The sequence below is a fragment of the Arvicola amphibius genome, chromosome 17 (genome assembly GCF_903992535.2).
Source record: "Arvicola amphibius chromosome 17, mArvAmp1.2, whole genome shotgun sequence".
In the NCBI taxonomy this organism is placed as follows: domain Eukaryota; kingdom Metazoa; phylum Chordata; class Mammalia; order Rodentia; family Cricetidae; genus Arvicola; species Arvicola amphibius.
The window spans coordinates 30,705,389-30,730,159 of record NC_052063.2 but is presented as its reverse complement, the minus strand read 5'-3'; the positions used below and the strand labels follow the sequence as shown (position 1 = coordinate 30,730,159).

Sequence of the window (24,771 nt, the reverse complement as noted above, 5' to 3'; positions counted from 1 at the left end):
TCTGTGACTGCGAAGCCAGCCTGGTCTACAAGAGCTAGTTCCAAGACAGGCTCCAAAGCTACAGAGAAATGCTGTTTAAAAAAAAATATATAAAAATTTTTAAACTTGTGTAGAAATAAGTGCATTTGGAAGATGCTATACTAAAAGAGATTACTTGTACTCAGAAAGTCAAACATCACATGTATTCTCTTATTGGTGGTTCTTAGCTTCAATGTTTAGATTTAGGTGTTTAAAATGCAGACATTTCCTGTACATATCAGAAAGCTCGAAAGGGATGATGAAAATAAAGTCTCCTTAAACCCGTAAAACAAAACAAGATATTGCCAGTGCTCTTAGCTTCCCACTAATAGGTATTGGTAAGACTCTATTGATGAAAACTTCTTAAACTAAGGTTTTCGGGCATGCAGAAATCAAGATGTAACTAAAGTAGAAGATTGCTCCCTGGAGGCACACTTCTTGTTGGAGGAAGCTGCTGTGCAAATTGCTGAGGTAGAAAAGGCAGAATCAAGCAGCAGTCTCATGCAGCTATGAATTCCAAATCTAAACAACATGACCGACAGGCAAATTTTGCCCCTAGTACAGAAGTGGCATTGATATCATGTAACCAGTCACTTTCTGATTAAATTTTAAGATGTTCCAAAACAGGGAATTCATATCTGATATTGTAACCTGGTCACTGGTTTTAAAAGATGACCTTTCTCATTGTGAGTAAGCATAGCCTTTTCTGGCATGTATTAATAGAAAAAATGAGTAAATTTTGACTCTACAGATCTCATATGGAGACATCTATCCCATCCTATACTTTAACAATTTTCACAAAGGCAGACTCTTACTAATTCTTTGAACACTGGGTTTACATTAGGTCTGTGGGAGTGTGCATGAATTAGAGGCATGCCATTGATTTTTCTTAGCCCTGCAGCTTATATGGCCAGTGTCTCTTGATGAAAATGAATCTTCCTCATTTTAAATTACATATCTAGTGTCTGGTCCAAATCTGTATCTGCCATTATTTTATTCTCTAAAGAATCCTGACCAATACACTCTGCCTCTGTTATGATCCAGCTGCCCTCTCTCCCCCTGACTGACAGCAGAACTTCCTTGTGGTCTGTAATTGACAAGGATGTTTGTGTTCTTTCTGGCCGGTGGGTCTCCACAGAAGGAGTAGAGTATAAAAGGTTGCTGGGCAAAATAAAGGTTGCTGTTCTTCCACCTGAAAAGAAGCCTCCATGAACCCAGAACCCCCTGCCAGTCTTAGCTATCCAGGCTGTGCTGGCTGCAGCAAGTAGAGGTTCCACCAAGACCTGGAAAGTGGGGATAAGTGAACAGGGTCGCTCCAGCTGCCAGCTAAATAGAAGAGCGTATTGGGGAAGGTAAATTTGTTTTTTTTTTTATTCCCAGAGATAACTCTAAGGCACATCTTCCAAAAGATCAGCAAGTATAAAGAGGCGGGAGAATGAATTGAAAGGCCTCAAAAAGTAACTGAAACTCTTAAAGCAACAAGGTTTGGAAGTTACAGGGAAGACAGCCAAAGATTTTTTACAGGAGGGGGTTTAAATGTTCCAGACTGGGAGTAAGCCAAGTCAGATTAAAAGAGTATGTGTTTTTTCATCCCCAGAGATGCTCTGAGGGGCTCCCTCTGGCAGACTGGCCAGTGGGGAAGCAATAAAGAGGAGGCAGGAGGGTGAATTGAGGGCCTCAAAAGATAGAATGTGTAGAGATCTATGTTATTGTATTGATTGTGTTGTCTTTTGTGTTCTGGACTGGAGAAAGACATTTGATTCTGGGAACTGCTAAGAAAGGTATTTTGACTTTAAAATATGGGCCTAAGAATTTGATGCTTTGGAAAAGAGGTTCTGCTTTTGTTTCCACAGAGGATGAGAACCTGTGGATTCACTGCAAATTTATGTCGTTTGAATCACAGAGACCTCCTGAAATGTTGATGTAAAATACTCCCAAGAATGCAGCACCCCCGCTCAGCAGGAAGTAGCCAGACAGGTTGACGACGCCCAAACTCCCTAAAAGATTGTTAAAGTGGTTCCAGAGCAGCGAGCCTGCTTCCCTGAGTTCTGCTCCACTCCAGGCAGCAATTTGGGTCCAGAGTGAGTGTGGCTGGAGCCAGAAGGCAGCTAGAGCAGAGCTGTGCTACCACAGCTACTGCTGCCAATATTGACCTTGAACCAACAAGTGGCTCTGGTTCAGGAACAAGTGGATTGTCTTTGGACTTTTCAACAGTTAATCATGTTATGTGTATTACTCATGGCACTGTATTGCATGCTTCTGCTACTGTTATGGAACTCAACTGTCATATGAGAGTGGTTTGGAATACTGCTTTTGTTAATTTTACTACTCAGTTAGTGCATGTTAGGTGGTTGCAGTGCTGGTCTGGCTCATTTGGCACTGTCAGTCCTGGGGATACTTGGTTTAGGGTTATGTGTCTGGGTAGCCACGGACAGGCAATACTTTGGGGGCAGGATGCTACCTAAGACAGGGAATATTAGAGGGCTATTCCCCATGACAGGCAAGGTATTATAAAATAAAATGGGGGGGGGGAGTTGTTGTGATCCAGGTGCCCTCACTTCCCTGACTGACAGCAGAACTTCCTTGTGGTCTGTAATTGACAAGGATGTTTGTGTTCTTTCTAGCTGGTGGGTCTCCACAGAAGGAGTAGAGGTATAAAAGGTTGCTGGGCAAAATAAAGGTTGCTGTTCTTCCACATGAAAAGAAGGCTCCGTGTGTCATTCCCAGCACCCCTGCCAGTCTTGGCTATCCAGGCAGTGCTGGCTGCAGCAGCCTCCTATAATTAAAGAAACCTCTTTTAATAAAAAAGAGTAATACAAAGAACTGGCTGTCCTAGAACTTTCCTTAAGTCTAGCAGAGGAAAAATGACATTCTCATTATTAATTTTGGACACTTTGATGTGATTGTCTATACGCAGCATAGGTCTGAATTGATTTTAAGAGGTTTTCAGTTTCACCTTTTAGCTTCCCTTTTTTTTTTTATTTCTTTCCGGCTTCTGCTGTTTACATTGTGACTTTCTTCAATATTTTCTTTGGTGCATTTTTTTTAAAAAATAAAATTTACTTTATTTTTAACAAGAAATATAGTAAGATAATCAAAGAATCATCACATTGAACTTGGACAAGCCAATCAACAGAAGGAATAGAACCCCAAAGAGAAGTCACAAGAATCAGAGACCCACTCTTCACACATTCAGGAATTCCATAAGATACCAAGCTAAAAGCCTATAATAAATAAAGCTTTATTTATATATAGTAAGTATGCAGAGGATGTGGTGCAGATCTCTATTGGTCCTGTGCTATCAGTTCCAGTTTCTGTGAGTTCACGACATTACTCTGTTGATTTGTAGGGCCTTGTTCTCCTGGTGTCCTCCATCCCTCTGATCCATGCACTTTTCTGTCTCCTCTTCCATGGACTTCCTAACTCTGAGGGGGGGAGATTTAGTAGAGACATTCCATTTAGAGACATTCTAGAGTCTCTCTCTCTCTCTCTCTCTCTTTCATAATGTCTGGCTGTGGGTCTCTGTGTTTTCATCTGTTGTATGGTGAAACGTCTCTGATAATGGCTGAATACAACACTGATTTATGAGTATAGTAGCATATCATTAGGTGTCATTTTATTGTTACCTTTTTTTACACCAGTAGCATTTGGTTTTACCCCGGGTCTTTGGGCTCTGTAGTCTCTGGGTTTTCGTTAGCCAAGAAGTATTAGGTATGGTTTCATCTCATGGAGTGGAGGGGGCATTAAGTCAAGTCAGACATTTGTTGGTTACTCCCACAATTTGTCCCACCATTCCCTAGCATATATATGCTGTAGGCACAACAAATTGTAGATCAAAGATTTTGTGGCTGGGTTGGTACTTACTTTTCTCATGTCTCGGAGTACCTTCCTGAAGCAAACACATAGAATGTAGGAGTGAAGGAAGGGTTTGTGTGGGCATCAGTTCAACCTTGCATGCAATGAGTTGTGACAGTGTTGTCTTTAGGAATGAGGCCTTGCTATCAGTTTTTGGAGAGCTACCTATTGCTTTGGGAATACCCTAGGTTCTTTTGGAACTTCATGAGTCCCTTTTGGCCATAGCTCATTTGGCTGAACCCAGTCCTGGTACTTGAAACTTGGTTTGGTGACAAGAAAGGGCCAGCTGGGTTCCTTCTCTCTTATTATTTGATGACTTCATTAGGATCCCCTTGATGTATTTTAGGAACTGTCCATTGCACTAGGTTTCCACACCTACCCTGAAATGCTCTTCAATTATAGATGTCTCTTTCTGTGTTCCCTCCCTCAACCCCATCTCCTTTCCCCTTCCCATCTGATCCTGCTGTTCCTGTCCCCCTGATCTTAGTCAATCCATAAAATCTGTTCTATTTTCCCCTCTCGGGTGTCCTCCTTAGTCCCTTCTTCTCTACCTAGCCTTTCAGGGACTACAGATTATAGTTTGATTATCATTTATTTAATGGCTAATATCCACATATAAGTGAGCACATACCATATTTATCTTTCTGGATCTGGTTTCATGGTATCTTTAAAAAATAAAGAAAACCCAAGTATAATGTATAGTCTATTGAATGAATGTACCACATTATTTATCTATTCTTAAGATATTCTTAGAGGGACATCTAGGTTGTTTTCAATTTCTGGCTATTGTAAATAGAGCAGCAATGAACATGGTTGAGCAAGTGTCCTTGTGATAGAATGAAGTTACCTTAAAGTATATATTCAAAACTGTAAGTATAAATATACCTGGGTCTTAGGTAGATTGATTCCCTGATGGAGGAGAGTTATCTGTCTATGTTTCTTTCATTGGTTAATTAATAAAGAAAACTGCCTTGGCCCTTTAAGAGACAGAAAATTAGGTAGGTGGAGTAGACAGAACAGAATTGTGGGAACAAGGAAGTAGAGTGGGGGAGATGCTCCAGGCAGTCGCCATAGGGAGTCTCCATGCTTCTCCTCTCCGAGATGGATGCAGGTTAAGATCTCTCCTGGTAAGCCACACCTCGTGGTGCTACCCAGATTACTAAATATGGGTTAAAGGAAGATGTGAGAATTAACCAATAAGAGGCTGAAACTATGGGCCAGGCAGTGTTTAAAAGAATACAGTTTCCGTGTAATTATTTCGGGTGTAAAGCTAGCCGGCGGCCGGGTGGCGGGACACAGCCCCGCTGCTTCACACTACAATTCCCAGCTTTCTGAGGAACTCTCACATTGATTTCCATATTGTCTGTATAGTTTTGCATTCCTGCAAGCTGTGGATAAGTGTTTATGTTATAAAACATTTTATTTTTTGAAAATTTCATAGTGTTATGATCATACATTCATGAGTTTCTAAATTTCATTAATGCCTTAGGAAGAGATTTTTATTTGTATCTTTGGCTTCACTTGTGATATTTTTCTGTCCTCTTGTCTTCTAACGGGGATCTTGATAAGTCAGATGCTAGTTCTGGAATATGTGGTTCTTAAGTTCCTTTGAAGCTGTGGAAAACTAAAGGAATCCTCAGTGAAAATCTGGCATCCATATAGGCTGTTTCTTTCCTCCTGATTCATTCTATAATTTTCACTAGATCAGAGAAATTTTTCAGCATTGTATGTACTAATTTGTATGTTTCTTACAGCCTATAATAGCCACCATAGTCCATGATGATTATTAGCTATTTTATAGAAAATAGTTAAAAATATAAAAATATTATGAGTGAATTTTTTCCTCAATACTTACAAAGGCACTATCAGAATTCTTTTTTTTCTTTTTTTTTAATTAAAGATTTCCATCTCCTCCCCCTTCCCTCCCCTCCCTTCCACCCATACCCCCACCACTCCACCCCTCTCCAAGACAAAGAGCCATCAGGGTTCCCTTCACTATGTTAAGTCCAACGTCCTCCCAGCTCCCCCTAAGTCCAGGAAGGTGAGCAACCAAACTGACAAGGCTCACAGTGAGCCCGTCCATGCTATAGAGGTCATGTTCATTGCCGTTGTCCTTGGTTTCTCAGTCCTCCTCCGCCGTCAGCCACATTCAGAGAGTCCGGTTTGGTCCCCTGTTCCATCAGTCCCATTCCAACTGGACTTGGTGGTCTCCCGTTAGATCTGTCCCACCGTCTCAATGGGTAAACGCACTCTTCACGGTCCTGACTTCCTTGCTCATAATCTCCCTCCTTTTGCTCCTCATCAGGACCTTGGGATCTCAGTCTGGTGCTCCTATGTGGGCACTATCAGAATTCTTACAGTCAAAATTTATGAAAATATTTTAAAAGGTATTTTCCATATTTATAAAACTTCTTTTGAAATCCTTAAATACACATCATGGACTTCCACATGGTTTCTGGCAACAGTACAGACCAGAGAGATCCACATGGCCTCTAGCATCAGCATGAGCCATGGACCACAGCATGGTCTTGGTGGTAGCATAGACCATGGACATAAGCCAGGGATATCAACATAGACTTCAGGCAAGAAAGACCTAGATGGACCTGTGTAATCCAGGTGCGTTATGTGAAATGCCCAAATAATCAATGGAAATATGTTGGAAAAAATGAAGTCCTTAAATACATTGTTTGACATCATGGCATATACCCATAATCTCAGATATGTAGCAAGTTCCAGGTAAATTTAAGTTAAATGAGAACTTGTCTCAAAAGCAGCCAGGTATTATGGTTCAGGCCTTTAATCCCAGTACTTGGGAGGCAGAGGTAGTGAGTTTGAGACCAGCCTGGTTTATATAGCAAGTTCCAGGACAACCAGGGTTAGGTAGAGAGACCCTGTATCAAAAGCCAAAAACCAAATCAAAGCAACCTAATAAATACCCTGTACTGGTTAGTTTTTATCAACTCAATATAAACCTCAACATATTGGGAAGAAGGAATCTCAACCGAGAAATTGTTGTATCACATTAGCCTGTGGGTATTTCGATGGTGCATTTTCTTGATTACTAAGGGGTTTATGAGGGCCTACTTTACCACAGGCAGTGCTGTCCTTGAGCCACCAGCAGCAAGATTCATCTCCATCCTTTCCTCCCTCTTCCTCCTGTTTTAAGAAACGCCACTTGTTCATTTCTCAGCTGACCAGACTCCCGAAATAATCGTACAGAAACCATATTATTTGCAATATTGTTTGGCAAATTGCTTAAGTGTATTTCTGGCCAACTCATATCCTAAACTAACCCATTTCTATTAGTCTATGTATCTCTATGTGGCTGTGGCTTACTGAGTAAAGTTCTGTCTCTGGTAGCTTTATGGTTTCTCTCTGACTCTGCCTTCTTTCTCCCAGAATTCAGTTTAGTTTTCCCCGCCAAGCTAAGTTCTGCTTTGCTGTAGGTCCAAAGTAGTTTCTTTATTAATCACAGCATAGAGAGAAAAATCCCCACCCTCCCTCTCTCCCTTCTTTCTCTTTCTTTTATTTTTCGTTCCTTCTTTCTTTTCTTCTCTTTCTCTCTCTCTTCCCTCTCTTTGAGGGTCATATTGATATAAGTAGGCCACTGACATCTTTTATTTTATTATTTGAATTGGCCTTCAATGTGCCCCTCACTCACAGGCCACATCATTTCACGTATTTGTGAAAAACACCATCCTCTTTGCCATGTTCATAAAGGCTTGCTTGACTTGCTGATTCCTCAGGCTATAAATGAAGGGGTTTAGCATGGGGGCTACTGAGGTATTTAACACGGCAACTCCCTTGGTCAAAGATGCTCTATCTGATGCCGAGGGCTTAATGTACATAAAAATGCAGCTTCCATAAGAGATGGAGATGACAATCATGTGGGAAGAGCATGTGGAAAAGGCTTTGGTCCTCTGACTAGCAGAAGGAATCTTCACAATGGTTCTGATGATATATGTGTAGGACAGAAATATTAACGTCAAAGTGAACATTAGGGTAAAGACAGCACAGGAAAACCCCATCTTCTCCAGGAATTTTGTATCTGAACAGGAAATTTGTAGCAGAGGGAAATAATCACAGGTATAGTGATCAATGATATTGGATCCACAGTAATCAAGTTGTATGACAAACAGGAGTAAAGGGAAGATGATTAGGAAAGAGACCAGCCAGCAGACAAAGACCAGCATTGTGCAGACTTTCTGACTCATGATGGTCAGGTAATGCAGGGGCTTGCAGATGGCAACGTAACGATCATAGGACATGGCAGCCAGAAGGTAAAATTCGGTGACTCCCAAAAGTATGAAAAAAAATAACTGGGCCATGCAGTTGTTGAAGGAAATGGTTTTATCCCCTGAGATTATGGTGCCCAAGAACTTGGGTATAGTGACAGTTGTGAAGGACACTTCCAATATAGAGAAATTCCTGAGGAAGAAATACATGGGGGTCTGTAGCTGGGAATCCACCAGGGTGAGCGTGATGATGGTCAAGTTCCCTGTGATGCTAAGTGTGTAGGTGATGAAGAGAAAGATGAAGATCACAACCTGGATCTTAGGGTCATCTGATAACCCCAGAAGAATAAACTCTGTGGTTTCCGTATGGTTTCTCATTCTGCAGTTACTTCTTTTTCTTCTACCAAATATAAAGGCAAAAGCAGAATAAATAATTAAGAATTGAGAATTAGTAAACATCAAGACTAGGGGCTTTCTTATTGTTGAATTCGTATGCTGTTTCCACTTTTAAGAGCAATTTAAGATCCGGGTGGTGGTGGTGCATGCCTTTAATCCCAAGCACTCGGGAGCTGGAGGCAGGCAGATCTTCATGAGTTCGAAGCCAGCCAGGTCTAAAAGAGCTAGTTTCAGGAAAGGCTCCAAAGTTACAGAAAAACCTTGTCTTGAAAAACAAAAAACAAAAACAAAACAAGTTATTTAAAACCATTCAGTACTAATGATTCTTTAATTACTTTTCTTTATCAGAGAACAACTCCACTTCAAGGTAGTTTGAAAAGCAGTTTTGTATCAAACTGTGATGCAATAAACTGTCATCTCAGTGAGGACGGAAATTATGAAAAATACTCTGTTGAGGATGTAGATAGAAAAGTACTCTAAAACCTTTTAGTAGCGATGCTGTCTTAGTACAATCAGTGTGAGAACAGAATGGAGGTTCACCGAGTAAGACCTCTAGATTTGATATGTAACCCGATGTAACCCGATGTCCTTGTTCAAAGGTATATGTCCAATCAATGATATCAGAAAGAGGTTTTTACCATTTGTAGAAAGTGGGATGATCTTACAGCTAATATCCATCCAGGAAAGGTTAAGGATACCTAGTATTGAATCTGAACCACTTACTAGTCTGAAAAACAGTTAACCCTTATTGCTCCATTTCATCTTTTTATAAATATGCACTTTCTTCAATAAACAACTTTAAGTTAAAAGTGTTGATATATGTGAAACATTTGAAAATTATATACACCTTAATGATTGTGACAATGTGTAGCATATTGCAATGACACCCAAGTCACCTTTTTTTTCACTAATTTTTTTATTTCTATGGCTTTGGAAGCAATGTTTTCTGTTCACATACACACATCCTTTTATTTCTTTGTATCAATGAACATACTTCCACTGAGACTGTGCTACCATTTCCCATCAACTCCCACATTACTTGGTACATTTACAAAAGGACAGGGTTTTATTATCAAAACCATTTTAATATGTTTTGTGCTTACTGAAATTTTAGCTAAAAGGAAGGGTTTACCCGGTTAATACTGACTTGTTGACATCATTCTCTTCTTGATGCTCTACTGTGCAGCCTGTGTATTACTAAGGTTTTTATCTTTGCATCATAAGGTGAGTTTTCTCAATCATTTACTTTATGAGATATGTGTAAGCACAAGTTCTAAATTCTCTGTGTTGAAAAATTTTTCAATGAAATACATATAAGGGAATCTATAATACACACATATATTTAAATAAACTCTGAAATTTGACTTATTTCAGTAGCATTATTTTACTGGCTCTGAGTCTAATTTTTATTAAAATGATATTTCATTTATTAAACCTGTAGCTTATATCATCAAATAGTCAAGATCTGATTGTAATCTTTAGCTGAAATTCCTGCAGCCATGTACTTAGGACTTTATTTAAAATGACACTAAAGATAAAATAATTATAAGTGACTCCATATATACAGCATACTTCATGTAATTCTTTTGAATGAACTCTTGTGGTATATCATATTTTAAATATGAAATAAATTCTTACTTGGACACTGTCCACATGTGAGTTTATGAGGCCTCTTATTCCCCTGGAAAAGCTGATTTTTATATAACGGTTTTTATTGTTTGACTGGCCGTATTCTGGAGCTCTTTGTGAGTCCTACTAAACAATGTGTTTTAGTCTTCACACATAAATTTTAATTATTTAAATCACAGAGTGTGAAGAGTGTTAGAAGTATATTTAAAATAATCATAATACTGAAATTTCTGATTTATTTATTGATTAATTGTTTTTAAAACTATAAGAGTAACATGCTGACATTTGAAAACACTATGGAAAACACTCTTACCACTGTATGCCATAATACTGAAATGTGTCATTGTTGATGAATAAATATACTTTTAGGATTAAAAATAATAAATATACATTATTAGATTAATAGTATTTTGGAAATGAAAAATCCATCAATGTATTGTATTTTATTCTCTTTTAAAGATGTATCTACTTTTCTTCTTATATGTATTTTGATTTTTATCATTTTATGGGTAAGAATGTAATTATTCACTTTCCCTTTATGGGTTAGAGCTGTGAAGGAGTATGGGAAGGACTGTAAATAAATGTCTTAGTAGATGTCTCTAAATGCCAATCTTCTTCCCCATCAACATTTCTGTACCAGTCTTCAAAGGCCTGAAAACTAGGCTTAAGAAACCACAACATGACTTGTTTTAAGTAGGTGATCAAATATCCAGCTCTATGACCGCTTAATATATTTCTATGTAAAAAAATTATGAAAAATCTGTGGTTTGTATACATTTTTCAGTAAAGGGGTGTGATACAAATTTTAAAAATTTGTAGATTCTTAGATCATTAAAATGTTTTAATGATGTATTTTACTTGAGAATAAAGATTATTTCCAAACATTTATTTCATCACTTTAAATTCAAAATGTTAAATGGGTTAAATTATTTATTTAATTTTAAAAGATGTATGTATGTGTGCATGTATGTTTGAATTATGCATGCATGTACTTGAGTGTTCTGTTTGCATGTATGCCTGCATGTCAGATAGGGTATTAGATCCCATTATATATGGTTGTGAATTGCGATTTGATTGCTGGGAATTGAATTCACGGGCTCTGGAAGAAGCAAGTGCTCTAAACTTCCGAGTCTTCTCTTTAGTCCAGGGTTAACATCTAATTTTCTTCTACCCATTTCATTCAATTCACTTCTTACTCACCTTCTAAAGAATCTGAGGTGAATTCCTTGAACAATTCAAAATAAAAATTAACAATGATAGTATTTGTACAGTATCATGGTTATAATTCATCCTAGGGGTTTCATTTTGAGCATATCCTCAAATTGTGACCTTCCCAAGTCTTTTTTTTTTTTTTTTTTGGTTTTTCGAGACAGGGTTTCTCTGCAGCTTTAGAGCCTGTCCTGGAACTAGCTCTTGTAGACCATGCTGGTCTCGAACTCACAGAGACCCGCCTGCCTCTGCCTCCTGAGTGCTGGGATTAAAGGCGTGCACCACCACCGCCCGGCCTTCCCAAGTCTTTAAAATGATATAAATGACAACAATGACCTGTTAAATAAACTAGGTAATTTATGAGCAATTTACATAATACTTTTGGGGAGAAAACTGTATTGAAGGATATAGTAAAGTTGAAAGCTTAAAGGATGCTCTTTTGAGAGACACATTAGGATGACTGACTAATTGTAATTTTCTTTTATTTGTGTATTTGAATATTGCTAGTAATATTTCATGATGCCATGGATGATCATTTTTCTCCAAGATTCACTAACTTTGGAAGGACATTTTTTTCTCAGCTTTCCCTACATTTATTAATTTTATTTCCTCAATTGAACCTCATTAAATAGAAGTCATTAGAAAAATTACAGGGGACATCTCCAAACATATTTGATTGATCACATTGTCTTCATTCTCTACACATCCAAAATTTGAACAGTTGTTTATAATTTTGGTGAATAAAATATAGGGAAGGGTGTCAGTAATATCCAGCTCAGTTTCAAATTTCAAACTGTATAAAAAAATACTCTCTTATATTAAGTTGAATGAATAGGGATATAGAGAGGATCTAGGATGATTGGGGGAGGAAAAGAATGTGATCAAAAATATGCACAAAACTTAAATAGTTAAGTAAATAAACAAAAAAATTCTTATGTAGGTATTCTTACTGCAGGGTCTAGATCATGCCACAAGGATTCTTTTGAGGAATTTTGTTCGTTTGGATTTAGCCAACTCCTAATGAGGACTCGCTGAGTGACTAAACTTATTTTTACTAAATTCTCTTTTTACTATTTTCATAGTTATTTTTGTTATTTTCCAGGGAAATATGAATTGAATACATTAATTACTTTCAATAATAATGAACAGGATCAATTTTCAATATTAAAATTCATATATATATGTGAGAAAACCAAAGGAAAAAGAGACTATCAGGTCACAATAACTTAAAAAATACTAGCACTAATATTTATGTGTTTTGAAAATGAAAAAAGAAACTCTGATCCATTAGTAATAATGTGGGTAGAGAAGCAAAAGGGACTGGAAAGGTTGAATTTCACAGAAATGTTAGAAAAGCAGTAAAACTTCATGCAGGTTTATTCAGTTAGATATCAATAGATTGTGTATTTCCTTAGGTACACTTCATTTAAATTTTTTTCCAACTAGAGAATTCGGAAGAAGTACCTAACTTCACACTTTTTAGTTCATTACCTAGCCATATACAAAGAAAACACAGAAGAAAAATGAAAAAAAAATTTAAGATAACATAATAAAAGACTATTGGATTCTGATTTAAGATTTTATGAAGTTAGCATTATGTGTCTTTTTCTTAAGAGATTATAATTATTTTTAATTCAAGTGGACTACTTAATTCATTTATAACTTTAAATGAGGTAATTTCTTTAAAATAAAATTCTTCTGTTCAGAATAGAATTGAAATTTCAAGAATGCTTTTGAAAATTGAGATTTTATAAATAAATGTGTTCCAAAATAGTAACTAGGTTCTGGAAAATAATGTCTTACTCATTTTCCTTTCAGTTGAAATTAATTCCTAATTTTGACAGTATATTAGTAGTAACAATGGTTTATTGAAGGCATTATTCACTTCAATGATTAGAAGTTTGTATATTATATCTCATTGAATTTTTCTAACTTATTTCTAGAAATTTTATTCTTATTCTCATATAAAGCATTATGGTTCAGATTTGGTAATTTCTATTATTTATACAATTAGAAAATGTCAAATATTAATAGATTACCTACAATTAACGAATATTTTCTCAGAATAACACTAAAAAGTCTATGATATATGAAACTTATGTTTGATAAAGTTGAGCTCTGGATTGATGTTTGATTCTGATTGACTTGCACTGTTTTCTCTTTGTTCCCAGCTTACCTGTGGTTTCCCACGGCTTCTCAGAGCCGCCGGAAGAGTGCAAGCATCGTCCTCCGCTGTTTCATCAACTGTCCCCTCCCCCGGGGGGAAATAGAGACAGTTCCAGGAGATGTTTTAACATAATCCTGGTGTGTTAATATAGTTTATGTCACATGGAGGACTAGAGTTTTATCCGTTCACTCTGCAATCGGCTCAAGGGACCAATTCAAAATTGCCGGCAGAGGAACGGACACAAAGCACAAGGGAATAGCAAGCATTGTAACATCAGTATCAAAACTGGGGAAAGAAGATTGGGGTGCAGTGTCCAGTGAGAGGGAGTCACTAATAAAGAAGAAAGTCATGCCGATTTCTCATGTAGCTTGAAATCTGCCTACCTTTATGAATTTTGATTACATTAATACAGTGTATATACTTCATACCGTTTTTCTATGCTCATCCAATTGCTCAATGCTAATGAATTAATGTTATAATTTAAGTATCAAACATAATATTAACACTATTTTATTGTTTATTTATTTATTAATATTTATTTATTAATATTAAACATAATATTAACAATATTTTCCTTGAGGAGGCCATGATTATACTGTCACGCCAATGTCAGAGTTTTTTAAGGCCCAATATTATTGTATAAGAATTTAGCAAATGCTATCCAAAACTTTAAAATAGAACATGAATAGGGGTTTTTGATTGTTTGTTTTACTTGATTTTAATTTAATTTAATTTATTTGTTTTTTGAGATTATAATATAACTATATCATTTCCCCTAGCCCCTTTCAAACCCAGCCCTGCTTGCTCTCTTTCAAATTTATGGTCTCTTTCTTCATTAATTGTTGTTATATACATATGCGTATGGAAAAATACATTTATATATTCCTAAATACATAAGTACAACCTCTTCAGTATGTATGTATAATGCTACTTGTCTGTATATTTTCAGAAATGTCCATTTGGTATTGGATAAGCAATTGGTGTGCTCTTCCTTGGGGAAGACTATCGCTCACAACCTTTTACTTGTTTTTGTTTTCATTTTTTAACTGAAAATACATTTTATACAATATAATATATAATTTCCACTCCCCAGACTCTTCTCAGATCCTGTCTCCCAACTCCAAGCCATCTTTCTCTCTAAGTTTCTTGCTTTTAAAATTATGTTATTGTATTATCTATCACTGGTCATTGAGCTTTGGTTACTCATGAAGAATAGATAGTAATGCTGATTTTTCATGTAGTTATAAACATACATATTCCAAAATTTTATAAGTCCTTTATAGAATAGTTAGCATCATTTAGTATATCATATATTTTTTAAATTTTTTAGGGATTAATTTATTTTATATGTATGAATGCTCTACCTGCATGTATATATATATATACATGTACCACGTGCCCAGGGAAGTCAGAAGAAGGTGTTGTTTCTTCTGGAACTGGAATTGGAACAGATGGTTGTGAGCTACTATGTGGGTGCTGGGAATTGAACTCAGGTTCTTTCAAGAGCATCAAGTACTCTTGACCACTAAGCTATGTTGGCACATGCACTTCAACAGTTAAATATACTTCATAATTTTAATTGATTTTTTTAAAAAAATATGTGTATTTTAAAAAGATTTTCAAACTAAACCGTAGTAATGGCGGGTACCTAAATATTGATCTTTGAGAACAATGGAAATTGAAAGGTTATACTAAAAAAGGAAGCGAAACAGTAGGGGACGTGAGAGACATCAACGGAGTTAATCAAAATGATGAGAGTATGATAAATGTAAGGGAATCTGCTACCTTGTAACCATTTAAAAATTATATGATACATAAAAACAAAAATTGAAGGTAGAAATTCCATATGGCTGAGAAAAAAAACTGATCTCAGAAGCGATATGTAAATACCAGTGCCAGGGTGAACCATAGGGCACACAACATTGAGACAGAGTAGTGTGCAGCAGCCAGGAGAACCCATGGAAACATGTCATTACTGAATAGGGCCTGTCCTAGGTGTTCCTAAGCCTGCCAGCGGCACACAGCATGGAGTTACTGTGGCTGTGCCCATGCCGCTTGCCCTGCTGGGAGAAAAAAAGTGTGAAGCAGCAGTACTGCTCACAGGCTACAAGCAGAAAGGTTGAGCCAGCAAGGCTCAGGGTGTCAGACATCGAGGGTTGTGTGTGTGTGTGTGTGTGTGTGTGTGTGTGTGTGACAGTCACAGAACCTGCTTCAGGACACCCTGCCTAGCCACACCATCACCCTGACTCTGGGCAACAGCAGGATAACTGAGACAAGTCTTGTCACTGCTCCAGGATTTGTGGTGCTTCAGAAACTGGAAGCCTTCAACCAGAACAACAATTCATTGCAATGAACATTTGCATATAAAACTTTCTGCAAAAAATAAAAATATGTATGTGGCATACTGCAGTGTTCAATGCCACCATGACAAATGAATATTCAATGGAGAGGTGGAAAGATGGAGGAATAGAGCCACAAGTGTGTAGTGGAGAGAGGCAGAACTAGAGACACAACGGTGGTGACCTAGGGGATGGGGAACGTATCCTTGCCGAGTCGTGCAGCAGCCTAGAGCTGATGCAGACTCAGCCCCTAACTTGCTGACTGCCATGGTGCTGAGCAAAGACAGGACATCCAAGAAGAAGAATGGTTCATTTTCTGGACTGGACCTCCTCCAAAGTTCATTTGGCCCCTGGAGTCTTCTTTGGTGTCCATGGTCCCCTTTTCTGTTTAAATAAAAAGGAAGATTTTAACTTTAACATAGTAAAATTACATAAAACAGAAATCAAGCAATAATTCCAGTTGTAATATCTACCTTATCTTTTATCATAACTAAGAAAAACTATAATTATAACTATCAATTCTTCAACTCCATCAAAGACTTCAGAAAAATAGAATATTATCTAAGTTAACAGCAAGTGCATTGTAAGCAACTTCCAAAAATCTAGAATTGACAGACACATCTCACTGCCTGAAGAGTCACCCAAAGTCTTCTGTACTGTTGGGCCATCCATCTTCAGCCTACAGGCCTATCGTATCTGGCAGACTTTTCCATGAAGCAGGAAATTTCAAAGACAATTCAGCCTACATTGGCAGTTTGTCAGTAACTTTTTTCTGTGTCCTGCAGAATGTCTAGCATACTCTTTCATAAAGCAGGAACCCTGAAGGACCATCTCACCTTTAGGCAAGTTCAGCAGTGTTGGGTCCCTTGAGGACAGGTGCTGCACACCGCGCTCCCGTGTCTGTGCTCTGTGCACTATTACCCAGTTGGCAAGCTTCGGGCAAGGGGCTAGATAGAGGTTAAAATACACAGACACACACAGACAGAGAGACAGTGACATGAGTCATCCTTGAATTCCCCAAGAATGCCCCCTTTATTGTGTTCAGGGGCAGATTATATAGAGATAGCCACGCCCCAGCCAAACCCACCAGAAACCACTCTCCTGCCATCAGGAACTCCTGAAGGTCTCATGCTCAGAGCAGCTGTAGACACTCAGATCAGGGGATTACAAGAAATTCAGGATCTGGGGTCTCACTGCTCCCAACAGACAGGCCTTCCCACCCCCACTTGATCTGTTTTGCACTGTTGTAGTTGGTGGTTGTTCCAAAAACAGGAACAAAAACAGTAACAATCTGTTGTTTTCAACAGTGTTTTTAAGGATGTTTACTCCTAAGCCATGTGAGTTACTGTGTTGAGCTTCCTGCTTTTGCTGGCTTGGCCTCCCCTGCTGAGGGCTATATATACTGTGTGACAAAGTGGAATAAAGGCTTGTCTGCAGAACCTGAAGTTGTGCTGTATGTTAATCCTGATGTCCCTTGCTCAGAGAACTATAGCTCCCGTGCTGGCACGGCACAGCAGTGATCTTCCTGTGTGTCCTGCATGCTGAGTTCATCAAGCATACCATCAAGTAGTCCAGGCAAGAGCAGTTTCTGGCCCAAATGGCTAACTCCATAAGGTGTCCCTTTGAAGCCTGTCATTCTCTTGAAGTAGATTGGTGCCAAGAGCAGATGTGCCTCATTGTCATGGAAAGTCCTAAGTTCTTAAAACATTTTAAATGCCATATTCTGTAGTCTTTGAAAGGTTTAATGAATACCTATCCATCTGAAATATATATATATATATGTATATGTATATGTATATCTAGAAAATCTGACTAACATGACTACAAGCTTGACTATTATAGATGATTATCTATTAACCTATGTTTCTTAATTATACATTACATTTTTAAATGAGCTGCACAAACACAATACCTTAAGTGTAGAAATATACATATAACAAAATTAACCTTAAATTTGTATCAATAAATCAAGATTCATACCAATGAATATTGGTATTTATCTCTATAGCATATCCCCCTTTAAATGTAAAGAAATATTTATAAACAATATTTGGGAATTTGGACATATTTCTCTACAAAATGCTTCCTGCTTTTTGTAGGGTGAAGTAATTTTTTGAGAGGTTCAAGGTGACATTTCAGGGAGTCATGGTCCACCAAACCACATTAGTCTGGAAGGATGTCACAGGTTCTCATCTTTTGTGAAAACAAAAGAAGAACCTCTTTTCCAAAGCAACAAAGCCTTAGACTCAAAATTTGAAGTCATGATACCTTTAGAACATATATGCTGTTTTAGGTTAGCAGCCTATATGATGAAATGTCTCTCTGTACTTAGTTCCTTCATAGTCAAATAATTCAAAGAAAACACAATAATATACATAACCCAGACTGTCTGTGTATCCTTCTTTCCATGGCTTATTGTTCTTTCTCCTTTAATCTATGACTGTCTGTACTCTGTCTCTTTAAAGACTTTGTTTTATATATTTTTTAAAAAAACATTTACTTCCTTTATAACTATACTCATTTTCTTTTCTCTTCCAAGCCTACATACATTTATCTAATACTGTGACTCATCTAGAGGTCTTTTAGGTCTGGATTTGTCCTTATTGTAAATCTGTAATTCTTTTCTGACCAGAACAGTTTTTTTAAATGCTAAGCATTTCTTAAAAAAAACTAAGCAACATCATTGCTAAGGGTAATACAGCACTGCCTGCTTGACCAGCCCAGTCCAGCATAGCAGAGCTGTTTGATGCCTCTGAGAGCCATGTACATTGTGCCATTTTTGGCACATAACCAGTCTATGTTGCCATTAAGCAAGTTGTAGCACATTGCTCACAAACCCCATTTAAATGCTTCATAGCCAGAATTTGTCAGAGTCCATGCTGGCAGAATGGCCCAGAAAACTAAACTGCCATTTAAAACCTTTTTTATTTTGCTACAACTGAATCAGGAAGACCTACCTCTCTTAAAGGAGCTACAGCATGGCACCAGCAAGCAGAACCCATTCAAAAAGGAAAAAAAATGCAGCTAAACTTTGTTTTTTGGTGCTAGAATTTCTTTTCAAGTTTTCTCAGGTTTTATGTGGATATAGTTGACCACATTGGAGTACCAATTTGTTGTAAGGAGGCTGCTTGTTTGTTTCCCAGCTACCCAAACTCCTAAAATACCCACACAGAAACTATATTAATTAAATCATTATTTGGCCAATTACTTAAGCATATTACTAGATATCTCTTACATCTAGAATTAACCCATCTCCATTATTTTATATTTTACCATGAGGCTTATGGTCTACCAGCAAGATTTCAGGGTGTCTGTCTCTGGCAGTGGCTCCATGGCTTCTCCCTGACTCTACCTTCTTCCTCCCAGCATTCAGCTTAGTTTTCCCTGCCTACCTCTATTCTTTTGCCCTATCACAGGCCAAGACAGTTTCTTTATTAACCAATGGTATTCACAGCATATAGAGGGGAATCCCACATCACTGAACTGTGTTGTACTATCCTTTATAGTTTCTTCTAGCACTAGATAAAGGACGTTCTTGCATCAGACAGAGGAAGAATAGCAATAAGAAAAGACAGGCAAAAGTATTAAACATAGCTTTTTGCAGAACAAGCACACTCAAGCTTCCCACAATAGTCAACCAATGACATCACAGTTAGCATACAGCTCCTGAATTATTAGTGTCAGATTTGGAAAGCAATGTTGGGTTTAACCCAGGAACAGCCCTAAGTCAGCTTGTACTTATACTCTTCCTCCTATTCTCAGCCATTATGTTTCAAATGTGCAGGTACCATGCTGTCAAACAATCATTGGTGCTATGGAAACACATGGCAACTATAGGGTGATTTAATTTATTTTCTTATAGTTTTCTCATTAGTATTAGTTCTTGCTATTTAATGTATTTTGATTATATTCACCCTCTTTCTTGATTCATCCCAGATTCATCCATTCCTTACACACACACACACACACACACACACACACACACGATTTGTGTGCTCTTTTTCATTTTTGAACACATCAAATACAGTTTGTGCTGTGCTTGGTTGTATAGCCTTCACTGTAGAGTGACCAATATACTAGGAGTCATACCATTAAAGCAAAGTAGAGCTCAAAAGAGATAACAATTATACGTAGCTCCTTAGCTAGAGGTTGGAATTCATGCCAACATCACCTCTCCTTGCTGACTTTTGTCTCTCCTGAGACTGCTGCTATCTCAACTACTATGGCCTCAATGTGCACCTGTCATGTGGTATACAGAAATAGTTCCCATGTCATCCAATGCCTCTGGCTCTTACAGTCTTTCCTGCCTATCTTCTACAATGGTCTCTGAGCCTTGGAAGGATGGCATGTGATACAGATTTTCTGTTCAAGGATAAACATCCAGCAATCTCCTATTATCTGCATCTTGATCAGTTATGGGTCTCCACTATCTGTTATACAAGTTATAGTCTTCACTATCTGTTGCAGAAGAAGTTTCTCTGTTGAGAATTTATCAATTTACTAATCTATGGTTATTATGATGTCACTAGCAGTAAATTTAATACTATGTTCATTTAGCAGAACCATAGTAGTAGGTTCTTCCTCTACAAGCAAGCCCAATACATTCCCAGTTCCCTAAGTCAGATTCTGGTTTGTCATAGGTGTCCTATAAGGAGGAGTTATATATTTATTACTTATAAACAGAGAAAATGTTCTTTGAACACCAAGTTATAAAAGGTAAAAGACTACTGTACTAGAACAAGCCACTATAATGGATTATGGAACTGAGAATTACACAGATATTTACTGACAGCAAATATTCAACATGCATACCATGGATAAAAATGTGCAAAAAATAGACTTCTCAACAGATGGCATTGGAAAAGGTGAATTGTCACACAGAAATAAGTTAATATACATTTGATTTATACCACAAACAAAAGTCAACTCTAAGTGGGTTATATAAATATAATACCTAATATTTTAAAAGTCTTGTAAGAAAACATGGAGGTCAACTTACATGGAGGTCTTCTACTGCTACCTGGGAGGCCAACCTCCAGCAGCACAGGGCCTTGAAAGGAATCCACAAAGTCAGCATAAGCTAAGACTTTTCTATCTGAGGGGGCAAGGGAAAAAGCATACACACACTCTCTTGGTGGCTTGCTTCTTTATTCTCTGTTCTTCTCGTGTTCTTTCTTTCTCTTTGTTCTTTCTACTGAAATACAGCTTATCTATCCCAACAAAGTTTTCAGGCAATATAGGAATTATAATGTAGTTACATCCTATTGTTCGAGTGAATGATTACAATGAATACTAAACAAACAGCAAAACCAGCATGTTTTCCATATCCCTTACATGATTAAACATTTTATGTACTACAAGTGAAAACAAATTATTCCAAGAACCCACATTCATTCATACCCAAGCAATTTGTTATAAATTAACTGTGTGGGCAAGCAAAATATTCTTCTTAGTCAGGCCTTTTACTGGTTGGCCACATTTTGCATTTACAAAGAAAGAGCTAATTACTTTATTATTTATCTTGAAAGATAATCTTATAAAAATCTTAAAGGAATTACAGATCTAAACTTTTGTATATGTAAAATGATCACTCAGCTCTACTTTAAATCTTTAGGGTACATACCTACTCATTCGTAGTTTTTTATATCAGAAGATTGAGGGCAGAAATGGGTATAAGGGATTAGGAATTAATCATCACCTTTGGTCATCAACCAATCCTAGCAAAACTGGTGTGTTAGCCAAAGATAATTAGGCTGCTTTCTTCTTGTTTTCTGACCTTAACAAGTTCCACATTTAACTATGTGCTTTTCTAAAAATTTAAATTATCTTCTTGGTGTTTTCACCTCAGAATTATTTACCAAAAACATCTTAGTCTAACTTCATTATTTCCAAAGCTTTGTTTAAGCTGTGGTGCACTCCAAAACCTGTGAACACATTACCCAACATTAAGGTTAAAGAATTTAAACTAGCTGGGCTACTGGGATTCAATCTTTTTTTTCTCAATCATTAGTTTGAGCTATAATCTGTGCAGCTCATTAAGTGAAATTTATAGGCCCTGGCTATGAAACATATCCTTGTATTTAGTTTTATTCACCAAAACTCTGTATAAACTATCATTATTATTATTATCATTATACATTTAGATTATGCAGCTTAGGAAGTGTTCATCTTCTTGACAATCCACAGGTAAAAATGTCCAGTAGAACAAGATGTTTCCAAGAGGTAAACACACTACATTACAGGAAGTGGAGCTCTCCCCACAACCACTCACACCATGCTAGATACCAGAGGAATATTGAATTAGCAAGCATGTAAAGGTATAACAGAACCAAAAGACATTCTGGGGTCTGCAGTCCTATGGCCTTGCATAAAGGAGAATCACCCATCAGAGAGATGCTTCCTGGTGGACAACACTGTGAACCTCAATTGCCACCTGCTATTCCTCTTCATTTAAATTGTTCTTTGATTTTTATTTTCTGTGTAGGGGTGCTTTGTCTGCATGTGTGTCTGTATACTATATGCATGCAGTGCCCATAGAGAAGAGAAGATCATATTGGACCTCCTGGGACTGGAGTTACATACTGTTGTGATGTCTTAAGGGTGCTGGGATTCAAACCCAGGTTCTTTGGAAGAAGAGGCAGTACTCTTAAAAAGAGAGTCATTTTTCTAGCCCAAATTACACTGTTTTAAATGATGATTTGAAAGACATGATACCAAAATGTAAGAACAATAATAACAACAAAAAATAAATAAGCAAGATTACACCAAAACAAGAACAAAACAAAGCAAAAAACAAAGAAACCCAGCAGGATTAAAAGACAGTCTATAGAAGTACAGTATGTGTTTATAAATTATAAACAAACAACAAATGCAGGAAATGCACTCCGAGGAAGGCACTTTTATATAAAAATCTTAAAATCATAAAAGTGCGAAAGTGGGGTAGAGAAGCCTTTATAGAAATTTCATGATTGTAAATAAAGAGATCCAACTTGCTCTCAAAAAAAAAAAAAAAAAAAAAAAAAGAACCCAACAGGGTCTAATCTTGAAAATATAAAACAACTACAGTTAACTGTTGCTTCTCCTGATTAATTTTTTGACTTTTCTTAACCATTTATGACTCCTATGGGCTATTATTTTTTTCTGAAGCTTTGACCAAGACTAGACCACTGTGGCATCATTTATTAACAATAATGAGTATTTTGTAGCAGTAATCCCTAGAGAAGTGTTTGTTGTAATTTCGGCAGATTCCCTTGAGCTGGCAGGAAGTGGGAAAGGGTAGAACTAGAACATTATAAGAGCTCAGCTGGCTATGAGACATCTCTTTTCTGGAAGAGCTGTGCATATTTCAGCAATGATTTCATATTTTTTTATTACTCTTGATTTTTACTTCATCTTAAACAATTACATCTCATTGGAGGTTTGGGATGATAGTGCTCTCAACACTGAGGATGAGAGCTCACAAAATTCAGCAGACAAGATGGCCCATGTTAAAATTACAATCATAATCTCAAATTTCCATAGTAAATGGGAAATGGAAGGAAAGTGGAAATTCTTTATGGAAGTGCATTATTTAGAGTGCCTTTGCTGACAAAAACATTAGTAATGAATATTTCTACTGGATAGTAAAATAACAATCACTTAAACAATTGAAATTGAATTATCTTTAACTGAAAAAGCAGAAAAGTTGAGAGTCATGCAAAGGTGAGTCCATGCTGATTTTAAAGTAACTTTATAATATGAAGCAAAGACTAATGTACAGTGTGTCAAATTAAGGGAATTGCATTTGGAGTATTGAATTCTTGTGTTTTATAAAATGTCTTATGGTACATAATTTGAGGTTATTGTTAATAGATTAGCTAAAGTTTTTATTTATATACTACTACATCTGTCTTTGTTTTTCTGTGGCTGATTTATAAAGTGGTGTGAAGATTCTGTAATAAGCAATTCTTACTTGGTGAAACCATAATTCTAAGTCTTCTAAACCTACACCATTTAGAAATGACAATTCTAGCAACCAATGTTATGTCTTAAGGATAAAAGGAAAATAAAAAGCAAACATTCGCTTGGTGAAAACCAAAGCCTGAACATCTTCAGAAGCCAATCTTAAAATTATTCACTAATACTGATTTTTGGAAAATTCCATTATGTTTGTTGAAGCATTGTTTCTTTCCCTCAAAACTGGTTCATAAAAGTAGTATATGGAAAGGAAAACAATATGAATAAGACAACCAAGAAAGGAATAAAAATACCAAAGAAGAAGCTTTAGTGAACTCATTTGAAGGTAAGAAAGCACCAACTGATTATTCAGCACCAAACTGTCCACCCTGAAAACATACACACAAGTAACATTACACAGACTGCACAGGTCATACTTATGCATTTAGGAATATACATGTATTTAAGAATAAAAGAGGCTATGAACTTGAAAGGTAGCAAGGGGAGACATGGGAAGATTTAGAGAGAGGAAAGGGGAAGAAGAAAGACTGTAGCTATACTGTATTTCAAAAAAAATTAAAAATATATTTAAAGAAGTTCACAAATAAACTAGAGTCAGCGGCACAGGCCTGTAACCCGGACTGTTTCAGAGGCTCAAGCAGGAGGATCAGGACCTTATGGCTTGCATAATACCTGGAAATGAATGTGCTAATTTTAATTTATGCAAATTAATAAAAAGACTATTTCATTTTGTGGGTGGGAGTGTTTTATGTGGAGAATGTTGAACAGAAATGAATAGGACAAGTTGATAATTAATCTAAGGCATATGATTATGTGTGACCTGAAATTTCAGGATAGAAAACAAATGCAAATGGATTTTATAACCTTTTCTGCATTAATGTAGGTATATAAATTCTAACACACATTATACATACATATATATTTGTCTTTGGCTTCCTAGTGTTTTTGTAAAGACTCACAAATGAGG

General features: G+C 36.9%; 1 protein-coding gene across 1 annotated transcript; it reads right to left on the bottom strand.

Annotated features, from left to right (window-relative positions):
* Positions 1-7,547: 7,547 nt before the first annotated feature.
* LOC119803415 (olfactory receptor 6C1-like) lies at positions 7,548-8,486 on the bottom strand. The gene has a single exon (XM_038314715.1). It carries the CDS (start codon positions 8,484-8,486, stop codon positions 7,548-7,550), a length of 939 nt encoding a protein of 312 aa, XP_038170643.1.
* Between the last annotated feature and the right edge of the window lie 16,285 nt (positions 8,487-24,771).